This window comes from Pseudorasbora parva, chromosome 10, assembly GCF_024679245.1.
Source record: "Pseudorasbora parva isolate DD20220531a chromosome 10, ASM2467924v1, whole genome shotgun sequence".
In the NCBI taxonomy this organism is placed as follows: Eukaryota; Metazoa; Chordata; class Actinopteri; order Cypriniformes; family Gobionidae; genus Pseudorasbora; species Pseudorasbora parva.
The window spans coordinates 4,731,585-4,744,443 of NC_090181.1; the positions used below are offsets into that span (position 1 = coordinate 4,731,585).

The 12,859-nt window shown below is 41.7% G+C and overlaps 1 protein-coding gene across 3 annotated transcripts in view; it reads right to left on the minus strand.

Moving 5' to 3' along the window:
• plcb1 (phospholipase C beta 1) overlaps window positions 1-12,859 on the minus strand; it is a 102,806-nt gene that overhangs the window by 62,803 nt on the left and 27,144 nt on the right. For all 3 annotated transcript variants that reach the window (XR_010907995.1, XM_067454921.1, XM_067454922.1), the window contains exons 4-7: window positions 3,916-4,056; window positions 2,521-2,600; window positions 804-857; window positions 649-724 (exon numbers count right to left, since the gene is read on the minus strand). Coding sequence is in view for 2 of the 3 variants with exons in the window: in XM_067454921.1 (XP_067311022.1) it covers window positions 649-724; window positions 804-857; window positions 2,521-2,600; window positions 3,916-4,056 (351 nt within the window). In the remaining variant the exon portion in view is untranslated. The remainder of the gene's footprint in view (window positions 1-648; window positions 725-803; window positions 858-2,520; window positions 2,601-3,915; window positions 4,057-12,859) is intronic.

Consider the following 12,859-nt stretch of genomic DNA (forward strand, 5'->3'; position numbering starts at 1 on the left):
TAATACAAGCAAAATTACTGAAGCTGGCCTCTAAATGAATTAGTTCATTCCATCTCAAGGACCATCGAGGTAACCTGACAACGAATCAATTGGTTCGTTGCGACAAAACCAATCCCGGACAAAGCTGTCAGAGAGCAAACATCATTCACTGTCATCCGCATGCTGTTAGACATTCATCTCCCACAGTAAACATTCGAAACATTCAGTCTGGAAGGCCACGCCAGCGCCCGAGGCCGATTAATGCTTTGTTGGTCAAAATATAAAAATAAAAAAAGCACATGAAAGGATGCGAATGCGAGTGAGTCAGAGGAGGAGGGCAGGGAGAATAACACCACGATGATTTCTCATTAGCTACACGCTTTTTTCCCTCCCGAGTCTCCCGGGGCCTTTTAACATTATGGATTTTGAAAATCTCCCTGTGTCTGCCGCTCAACCTTTATATTTGCCGTAAAACGATAAGGCAAACATATAGACTCCCCTTGTTGCTGAGAATGAAAACGTAAGATTGTCAGGCGTTTAGAAAGGCAACAGGCTTCAATCTGAAACCGCAGGTTTTTGGTAAAGCTCTCTAATTCCCTTCCTCTGGAAGAGCCCAGTCTTCCTCTCTGCCAGCGGGTTTCTGGAGCGATTAGCCGAACATATGCTCACCCGGCCGGACGGAAGATTACAGCACTCCAGTGCCGTTTCCACGCGCTTCCGGTCAGTCGAGAAAATGCGGAATATGCTGCGGAAAAAGAGAGAAACGTTAGGATTAAAAACTGTTGGTGTTCTGGTTTATCAGGTGCAAACCGTTGGTGCCTTACTTTTTCACAGGGATTCGACCCTCTTGGTTGGGCTGCAGCTTGAGTCTCGTGAAGCTGGAGATAAACAGAACAATTTCATAGAAAACATTTAATTTTTTGCCCTTGTGTCTCCATAACTTACTACTAACTGAGGAACAGGATACTGAACTGAGCAGTATAACAAGTGTACACACACACACACACACACACACACACACACACACACACACACACACACACACACACACACACACACACACACACACACATACATGACACATAAGTGATAGATAGGTGGATGGAGAGAGCAAGTGATGGGTAAAGGGAGTGATGGAGTGATAGATAGATGATGTTATAGATGGAGGGAGGGCAGGAGGGACACACACACACACACACACACATTATTAAATGTAAATGTAATGTTAAGATTTTTACCACAATGACAAACAATTTAAAAGGTCCTATTCATCACTTGTACATTTTTACATTGAATGGATGGATGGTTGGAGGGATAGACAGATGGAGTGATAGATGGAGGGAGGGATGGATGAGTGATAGATGGATGGATGAAGTGATAGATGGATGGAGGGAGGGAGGGAGGGAGGAATGGATAGAGTGTTATATGGATGGATGGATGGAGGGATGGAGTGATAGATGGGTGGATGGATGGAGGGGGAATGTAGTGATAGATTAAGGGATGGATCAGGGATGGAGTAATAGATGTAGGGATGGGGGGGAAGGAGGGAGGGAGTAAAATATGAATGGATAGAGGGAGAGATGGAGTGATAAATGGATGAGGGATAGAGGATGGATGGATGGATGGATGGAGGGATGTATAGATGGAGGAAGGGATGTATAGTTTGAAGGAGTGATGTATGGAGTGATAGATCGATGGATGGATTAGTAGATGATGGAGGGATGGAGTGATAGATGGTCAATGGATAGATGGTGGGAGGGATGGATGGATGGATGGATGGAAGGAAGGATGGATGGAAGGAATGATGGATAGAGAGAGAGAGAGAGAGAGAGAGAGAGAGAGAGAGAGAGAGAGAGAGAGAGAGAGAGAGAGAGAGAGAGAGAGGGATGAATGGATAGATGGATGATGGATGATGGATGAGTGAAAAATGGGTGGATGAAGATAGCAAGGGATGAATAGAGGGAGTGATGGAGTGATAGACAGATGATGTGATAGATGGAGGGAGGGATTGTTTGGATGATGGATCGATGGAGTGATAGATGATAAATAGATGGATGGGTGGATGGATGGATGGAGTGATAGAGGGATGGATGGAGTGATGTATGAATGGAGGGATGGATGGGAGGAGGGAGGGATGGAGTGATGTTTGAATGGAGGGATGGATGGGTGGAGGGAGGGATGGAGTGATGTATGAATGGAGGGATGGATGGGTGGAGGGAGAGATGGAGTGATGTATGAATGGAGGGATGGATGGGTGGATGGATGGAGTGATAGAGGCATGGATGGAGTGATTACCGTCCACACAGGGCTCTAAACACGATTGCTATTTACATCTCCTACAGTCTGAGCGCCGTCATCAGTCCCACAGTGGAAAACGAGCCATTATCTGTAACGGCTGGGCCGAATCGGTTAAGCAAAGAGAACGGTTCGGCCCGACAGTGGAAAAGCGGCTAATGACTCATTTGAAAAACTATTCAGAAAAAAAGTCCCCTTCTTTAGGTGTGAGCGTCTTCAGGTGAGAATGAACGCGCAGGTACTCACGCTTTCTCCAGACACGACTCTCTGACCATGTTCTGAGCGAGAAGGTTAGACGCCAGACCGAACAGCTCATCTGCCCACTCCTTTACCAACGACAGAGCACACACACAACAGGCATTAGACAACATTCAGCTCAAGTGTCCTGACTAAACTGCATGCTGCACAATATCTCAGTGTCAGAAATATATATCTATATATATCTCATGCTCTACATATTTAAAGGGACAGTTCACCCTGAAATGAAATTAAAGCCCTCTTTTACTCGCCCTGCTGTTGATTCAATGCCCTATGTCCTTCTATCCCTCTCGGACCTCAAAAGCGGAAATTTTAAAAATTGTCTTTAACGCGCTCCTACCTATAATGGCAGTGGATAGTGAACCAGGGGTGCTTCTCAATATCCCTCCTCGTTTCCTCCTCCGTCCTCCAACCTATGACCCGGAATCCGATGGAGCTCAGCCATCTTGTAGGAGATCTCAATTCTCTAACTGCACCACGAGGATGGAGGAGTGAGGAGTGAGGAGCTTCCTGAGGAGTCATGAGCGAGGATACACTGGAGTATACTTTGCGGTGTTTTATCGACTAAACGTGACGCAAGCATTATTCTCCTCCCACTTCATACGTATACCGTGCCACAGTTTATTAATCATTATTATTATCTTTACATGTACAAGACACAAATAGGTCAAATAACAACACCTGACAGTTGCAGAATTATATCAAAGCACACGAAAATGAGCGAAACAAATAGAAACTAATACTATACAATGAATAAAAAGCAGTTAATAACTGGAATTCGCCGTTAACAATAACTGGTAATATTGATTAAAATATGGACAAATGTGGTATTTTGTGGAGGCTGAAGCTTACAATATAAATAGTTATCTCTAATGTTCAAGAATCCCGACTAAATCCAGCGGTGCAGTTATCATTTATTGACGACACTTTGAAGTGACGCTAAAGGGAGCGAGGATATATCATTTTACTTATTCAATTCCTAGAAAAAAAGAAAGCTAGGAAAGGAAACGAGGATACACAAATAAGAATTGGGAAGCACCCCAGGTTAAAACATTACAAAAATTATACAAAAGTATGACGCAATGATGTGCAATGACCTTATAGTATGCCTCCTGGACACTTTCCATATATGGTGCACGTCTCACTGTATCATTGCGTCATACTTTTGCATAATTTTTGTAATGTTTTAACCTGGTCGCTATCCACTGCCATTATAGGTAGGAGCGCGTGCAGGACTATTTTTAAATTTCCGCTTTTGAGGTCCGAGAGGGATAGAAAGACATAGGGCATTGAATCAACAGCAGGGTGAGTAAAAGAGGGCTTTAATTTCATTTCAGGGTGAACTGTCCCTTTAATAAAACGTTCTGATGCTGAAGAAAACACCTTGGCGACGTCTTCTTGGAAGGCCATGAAGTTCAGGTACTGGATGTTGACCATGTCGGGTCCGGTGACCACCGTCAGCATCCGGTTCTCTATCCGGCCCACCAGATTGCCCACATCCAGGAGCTCCCGGAGCTTTGCTTCCTGAGGGAAAACAATAATGAACACTCTCCGCAGTAAAACACCTGAAATCAGCCAGTAAGCCTCTTTACGGCCGCTTAGCCGCCGAGATCTCGCCCACAACCGTTTCCCACGAGCGCTTTTATCTGTACGATAAAAACTGCTGAACACCTGCTGCTGATGATGATGGAAAACATTCAACACATCAGCTGGGTTTACTTCAGGACCCAGGCACTTACTTCAGCATGCAAAACAGTATATTTACTGAGGTATCCACTGTTTTGTAGAGGAGGGTCAAAATGACAATTTTCACATGAAATCAAATTACAGGGGGGTAAAAAAGAAAGATGGCAGCATTTTTGAACTATCACCGTTGGCATATAATGCAACATAGACTGCTAAAGTCAACAGATTTTACTAATAGACATCCCAATCTCGGTGTAGGAATAAAATAATGATGCTGTCATCTTTCTAAAGTCATTTTTACACCCCTGTAACTTGGCTCCAAATCTCAGGTGAAAATTGGCACTTTGACCCTCCTCTACAAAACAGTGGATTACTGTAAATATTCCATTTTGAAGTATAATTTACAGTGGATACATCAGTGATGTTTAATATTTTGGCTTTCATCACTATTCATGTTTGTCTTTCTAAAGAACATTTAGAAAATAAAAAAACTCTGGTTAAGTTGACACAATAGCCTTTTTATTTATTTATTCATTTATTCATTCATTCATACCATGGCAAAAATAAAAGTGGATAGAATACTTCCAAAATTGTAACATTGAAACAATTATTTTATGTAAAGCTGAATTAAAATAATATATATTGTGAAAAGTGCTATGCAAATAAACTTGAATTCATCTTGGAACAGAATGGGGCCCTCTCCAAAATGTTCCCAGAAGGTTGGGAGCATGAAATTGTCCAAAATGTCTTGGTACAGATTTAAGGAGCCAAGCCCAACCCCTGAGAAACAACCCCACACCATAATCCCCCCTCCAACAAAATCTACACTTGGCACAATGCAGTCAGGCAAGTACCGTTCTCCTGGCAATGGCCAAACCCAGACTCGTCCATCAGATCACCAGACAGAGAAGCGTGATTGGTCGCTCAGAGAACACGTCTCACTGCTCTAGAGTCCAGTGGCGGCTGCTTTACTCCACTGCATCCCACGCTTTGCATTGCTCTTGGTGATGTAAGGCTTGGATGAGCTGCTCGGCCATGGAAACCCATTCCATGAAGCTCTCTACACACTGTTCTTGAGCTCATCTGAAGGCCACAGAAGTTTGGAGGTCTGTAGCTATTGACTTTGCAGAAAGTAGGCGACTTCTGCGCACTGTGACCCTCAGCAAGCGCTGACCCTGCTCTGCGATTTTACATGGCCTTCCACTTCGTGGCTGAGTTGCTGTTGTTCCCAATCGCTTCCACTTTGTTATAATCCCACTAACAGTTGAGCGTAGAATGTTTAGTAGTGAGGAAATTTCTCAAATGGACTTAAATGCACAGATGGCAACCTATCAACCTATGAATAAATGTATCACAGATTTTATACATTGTAATAGAAGTGACTGGAAAACCTGAATTCAAAGATTTGGAGGGGTTTCCTAATACTTTTGCCAATATAGTGTACATCTGAAATGTAAAAATAAAAGAAACTCAGCCTGGTTGCTTTGCATTCAGATCAGATGCTCTGTTCCTGTCTGAGTGGGCGTTTGCTGGCAAGAATAAGCTGCAATGTGCATCCGATTTTATGCCAAAAAAAGCCTTTGCGTCTGTAGCTCTGATGCTCAGGTAGGGAGCCTCTCAGTAGTTTTGGAGCAGATCTTTGAATCCAACAAGTGTTTCTCACATGCAGCTGTTCAACAGGTGTGTTTTGGCCTCTCAGCTGGCAGCGGATAATTACAGCCCAACGCAGTGACTCTCCAATCAAGCGCTGATGTGCGAGTGTGATCTGTGCCACAGCAGAACCAATGCTTCAACAAATATAATGAAGCGTAAAAAACACTCACACTGCCAAACGTGTCTGGCTGCTTGCATGAGAAACGGTGCACTGGCAGCAAAATCCCAAAGAGCACATGAGCACATCACCAGGAACAAATGGAAAAGACACCAGACGGTTTTCCTTCAAGAAAAATCTAATGTTTTATCAATTTCATCTGTGACTTCACAAAAAACAATATACCTACAACAACACCCCCCGGAGGAAACCGAAGCCATTAAAGAGTCTAAATCCATCAGTGCTCACTGAGGGCTTCGGTAATTTCAAAGACGGTTCAATGAGATAAAATAATATTACATTTTGAATTGTCTTCATGCCACTTGAGGGAGAAAATGATTGAATGGCGCCACCAATGTCTCGCTCCAAACTAGCATTTAGATGCATTGCTTAATGGTGCTCGTAAATATTTTATTCAGTCGCATTCAATCGAAACGATGTGCAAACAGACTGTCACGCTCAACGCAGAGTATATCAAAGAATACAACTTAAATACAGTTGCTGGAATAACCTAAATAAAGCCAGCCATTCAAACGGCATTCACAAGCACTTTTACTTCCATAATGCAACACTTCATTTCATATCTCTGATGAAAGATTATTCAAAGCTCTTTCTGTAACATATAATGCACTATTATTTCAGAGAGAGCTGTGCTGGTACTTTACTAAGCTATCAAATGCATGATTTTTCATGAAACACTGAAGGGCCAGAGGATCAGTTCATGAGAACAACCTAGCAACTATCTGAGCAACCGCATAGCAACACCCTCGACTACACAGTCTGTGGAAGAAGTAATCTCCAATTGAATTGTATTGTAAAATTGTATTATAGTAATAGTATAGTCTACATTATTGTGTAAAAATATATAATATTATTACACGGCTCTGTGAAATACTTGATTCTGATTGGTCAATTGCGCATTCCAGCGGTATGTTATTTCCAGATAACAACCGCTCATACGGGTACTACGAGTTACTTGACCGGTACTACTTCTATGCTTAACGCTGGCGCCATCTTGTGGTTTAAACAGCCGTGGGTTACAATGGAAGACTTCAAGGCCGGTTTCCTTTATAATGTTTTTAATATAGATATTTTTCTTACACAAACGCATCGATTGGAATCAGAAGGCTCTATTAACCCATCAGAGCCGTGTGGAGCACGTTATTTGACGGACAGCTGCATTTTTATGGACTTCAAACACAACTACTGCTGGGATTAACGTTAGCCTGGACTTTTTAAATATAACTCTGATTGTATTTGTCTGAATGTCATTTACACCTATAATGACTTGAGGGTGAGTAAATCATAGGCTTGGTTTCATTTTTGGGTGAACTAACTCTTTCAGCATTCATTTTCAACATTTAGCAGCAATAGATAAAGGCTTAAAGCAGGTTGGAACTGTTTTTCTTCGCGGAAGCTTTGCGTAAGAGCTAATAAAATAATTAATTTTAAGACAATATTTTGTGTCTAATAATTATTTCTTTGAGAATAGTAGCCGTGTAATAAGCGGGATAATGTACGCCCAGCCGGTTTTTATCGCAGAATAAACCCCTTCAGAGTGCCGCTCCGCTTCGCGTCAGGGTCCTGATCACTCTGAAGGGGTTTATTCTGCGATAACAACCGGCTGGGTGTACATTATCCCTTACTTAATGTTGCAACAATCCTTATCCTTATGAAAAGAAAAAAACATTGTTAGGCATGTGTTTTCAGTTTGTTTTATATTATGTTGTTTGTGCACTTAATGTAATTCCATCATGCAAAAGTCAAATTGTTAAAATTAAAATCGCAATAATTTTTGATCAGGCATTGCTGCCTGGGTCTAGGCTGGATGCCAGCCGAAGTTAGCCCCGCCCACAACATTTTTAGGATGGGCAGTTCGGTCTGGCCTCGCTCCATAGAGGAGTAATTATCCCCGAACAGAAACTGTTCTGACCAATGAAATCCTCAGGGTGGGCTTTAGACGATGACGGACAGATGATCAACAGTAACGTAATCATCACGTCATCAAAGGGGCTTGGATTATATTTTTTCAAATCCTAAACGGAGAGCTTGTTTGTATGCATTCACCATCACAGTTTCTCTCAGAAATGATGATCATGTTGGGTAAGTACTCTGTGTATCATTAAATTACTTTATTTTATTACAACACCGGCAAAGATCGTGTTTTCCAGCCTGATACCAGCGCACGTGCAGAAAGGGTTGGCAAGTTTTTACAACAAAACCCGCCATCTACTAGCCCTAAACAATAGCTTCTCAGAGGGTTCTCCAGGGAAAAGTGTTTGGGGGGTAAAATGTGTGTTATTTTGGCGAGGTTGCCTGCTAAAATTCGCATTCATGGGTCTATATATCACATAATAGTCGCTTCAACCTGCGGACACAGAAAACAACCCGCAGAGAAAACGCGGACTTGGCAACACAGTGCAGTTGAGCTCTGTTGACATTTGACAATGCATCGCTCCGTTACTCTGATTGGTTGTTGGTCTATCCAATTGATGTCTTTCCTGGTTCGGTTAAAACACGCCCCATAATCACAGCCCAATGGAGCATCAGACTCATATTCTGACTAGAATTGAGGATGACCACGTCAGGCTAGCCAGGGTCCTAAAGGAGACCCAATATATGGCAGGGGGTCCTCGATTTCTCATGACATTGGCTACAATTTCTATGTTAGTAGATCACATGGGACTTTCCACTCCCATCTGCGCTTTTATGGAATCGCGTGCCCAAGCTAATTTGCCTTGTTTAGTAAATTTGGCCTCAAGATTTACATGCACACATCCTGAAAAGTGAAGCCGAATCGAATACACAAAGCTAAACAGTCAAATTGCACTTCAAATATTTTTTCTGAAGATGGTTTAAGCCAATTTAGGTAGTTCTTATCATGCTGACGGATGTTCAAATTTCTAATAACTTTAGTTTTAGTTAGTTATTCGATGCTGTTAAGGTGGTGTAACGTCGTGATTGACAGGTGTGCTTGCGAGGGATTGTGCAGGATTGTGCGTATGGGCAGGACCTTGATACCGCGGCTTCCCTCCTCGCTCTGAATGAAGTCATTGGCAGGGATTTATACCTGTATGATATTACACTGCTGTAGCCACGTTGAACCAACGGAAAATGGATGGATGATTCAGCTGCAGTGCCATCTACTGGTCAGACGCAGGAATTAATTCAGCGCGAGACCCTCACAGTGCATTATGGGTATTCTCTAGCCATTGAGCGTACATCAGTTGTACACACGTTGTTGCAGTGCATTGTGGGATTGATAAAGTGCAGTCGATAGCATCCACTATGGTTTCGGACACCACTACAAATGGCTGTCCCCTCAAACAATGCCCTAAGGGTGTACGGGGCGATCTCTACCTTTTTTACAGTCTATGGGAGACACACATCGTGCCTTTGTTTCAGACAGGATCTTCCCGTAGCCCTCATCATGACTCATGATTCGGTTCTGGCCCCGGGGCCCCTGCAGCCAGACTACGGTTACACTTTTATTTAAAGCAGTTTCCTCCGACAGCATGACAGACGACACAGGTTCATTAGTGAAAGACGCTGTGTGTACTGCAGACATGGGCTCTGAATATAGCACATGAATAATACATGCAGTTATTGAATATTAAATTGACTCTTTAAAAGGGGAGTTCTGTATGAACTGGACAGATGTGAGAGAGATTGGCTCTAAAAAAAGATCACGCCTGTAAATAGCCTACTTGCTGCATGATTATTTCCATTGCATGTTATTTTTCTGTCTCCCTTTACATTTTGCATGTAGCATTTAAAAAAAATGTATGATTCTCGTCATGCATTTCAACACGTCAAGCTCATGAAAAGACATTATTATCTCTATAAACTCTCTCACGTGTGCATGTTTCATGCAAATCTCCGTTTTATATTCTCCACAGGATGCCTGGGCGAAATGAAAGGTCCTGTTGAGAGGAAAATAAATTGGATTTAGATTTCTCTGCACACCTGCATATATTACAGCACTCCAGCATACTGACAGATACAGACGTGCAGACGGCCTTTTGTAATGAGAGACCTCTACATTTTCTATTAGACTGATGAAATTCGTCACTAACTCTGTTAAAACAATACATCGTTGATCATCACGGTGAAAAATCACAGTCAAGTTAATTGCTTTCTGCAGCGAAATCACAAAAACGACTGCCGATCTCAACCCTTGATCATTTAAACGTGCTGTTTAAGTTGAAAATAAGTGGTGCTTGGCCCTGATAAGCTCCTTATCATGATGTTACGGTTGCTAGGTGGTTGCTTAGGAGTTCTGGATGGTTGCCAAAGTGTTGTTATAATGTTCTGGGTGTTTTTTTTAGTTGGTTATGGACTACCAACCAAATCCAAAAGAGCATATTCTGATGATTCAGTGAAAGTCTGTGGGATTGACTTTTCTCATTTTATTGTCTGCTAATCAGGGATGCTTGATTAATCACAATAAACCTGAAATTGCAATATGACTTAGCATAATTATCAAATCTCAAAGGCTGGGAGAGATTAAATAAATATATGCACTGTGAGTTTCAGTGTGAAGCGCAGCATTGTGTCCTTTTACACGTGTGCCGTTCATGATCCAGTGTTTTCAGATTAAATACTATTTTTTTAATAGTTGAATATTACAATATTATACTACAGGGCTGTTGAATGCTTGAATCTGATTGGTTGATGAACGTATGAAGGTGTGCCGTTATTTTCAGGGAAAGCACGGCTAAAGCAGTTCCAGCAGGTTTTGACTGCCTTCCATATCACTCGGCCAAATTATTTCAAATGTCAAGATTTAAATGAATGTACACGTGAGCAGCACATGATCCTGTCTTTTTAGTGTCACAGTTTTAAGTATCAACGTAAAATTTAACTAAGGGCAATGGACAAATAATCATGAGAGCGCAATCCCATAAAAGCGCCAATTGAAGTGGACAGTTCTGCGTGTGATCTACTGACGACAGACAAATTAATGAACACAGATACAGCCGGATCATTTCCATAATGACCAACCTCCCCCCGTTTCTCTTGAAGCCAATACGGAAGTGATTTAAACTGCAATTAATCGACTGGCCACTAGGGACAGGCTCCAGAAGGAGCAGAATCTCATTGAGCCCCATGTTAAAATGTCCAACTTTACAGCAGAAAAAAACATGTTTACAGCCTGGTACAAATTGTGGTTTTGGTCTATACGGCTAATTTTGCCCTTCATGACAACTGTGAGGGGGGTGAAATTTTTTGTATATCTCATTCGTTCATATTATATAAAGCCTTAAAGTTCTGCATAATTAAGGGCGTGGCCACTTTGAGTGACAGTTTGGTTTTCGTTTGTCTGCTGTCTGTTAGTCATCACGTCACCTCAGCTCCGCCCACGTCCCGCCTCTTTGCCCATTTTCTGTTATCTGGGAGTTACGCGCTGGCAAGATGTCAATGGCCAGCTCGACCCTACTTTACGCTTCAAAACTGCTCTTCAGGATCCTATGGGTGACATCACGGATAACACGTCCATTTATTATTCCAGTCTATGTGACCAACACAATCTACCCGTTAGCATCTGGTTTAAGTCATGCTTTTTTGGGCGGTAACAAATAGCGCAAACGGCAGTATTTTGATGAGCACAAACCTTAGTAAATCACCTTGAGCGACTAATTTAAAGACTCTCCTCCCATACATACTGCATCTGAAAGAGAAACTCCTGCACATGCATATGCAATAAGATCAGCCGCAAAAATAACCCTGTCCAGTGATAATTTATCACTGCGTGTCTTTAGTAAATCATTTTTAATGTTTTTTAATGGCAAAATAGGGTTTGCGCTGGCGCTTATCCACATCTAGCCCTTCAGATGCAAAAACCTCCAAGTCCGTCTGACATTTTTCTTTTAAATAGGCTTTTTTTTTTAAATCAGGCTCCTATATTTAGATTCAGTAATTTTACTTTAATGGCAATCAAAAGGTTATTAGTCAGTTACTAAAATGCCTTGTATTAAAAAAATTCACTGATAAGAATAAAATGAGCAATATTTTATTGCTCATTTAAAAGAAAAATGCCAGATGGACTTAAAGGTTTTGCATGTGACGTCTTAATGTTAATAATAATACCTATTTTAGGGGCGATAGATAGATTAGATAGATAGATAGATAGATAGATAGATAGATAGATAGATAGATAGATAGATAGATAGATAGATAGATAGATAGATAGATAGATAGATAGATAGATAGATAGATAGATAGATAGATAGATAGATAGATAGATAGATAGATAGATAGATAGATAGATAGATAGATAGATAGATGATATATGAGAAAATGATATATGAATATATGTAGATGAATATCAGGAAAATAATAATAATCTTTTCCCCCCAATTCTGCCCTACAGCCAATCAGAAATCCTAAGGTTAGTGGGTTTGTTGAAATCACTGAATAGTAACATTGATGTGTTTTCCCTAGCAAACACCATTAACAATGGATCCAGACACACACGTACACACACTCCACCTACATCTGTGATAATCAAGGACGCCCCTGTAGCCTCTCTCCCTTTGGGCCTGGAAAGAATGCTCTGAAAAATGCATATTCATTATTATGATGGCGGAGCTGTTAAGGAGGAGGTTTTAAATCAGATGAGTCAGCGTCGATTGGCCCGCAGGCGATCTGTTTCCTGCTCTCTGCTCCAAAGCCAATGTCATTGTTGTCACCTTGTCCTCCGCGAGGCTCCTCGCCATGTTGGATGCCCTTTCTCGCAACCTCATTAGCTCCTGTGCCTTTGGCTTTGGTCACATACAGGGAGCTTTTCCACAAGAGTTTCTATGGCAACATGCATCAAGACCTCACTGC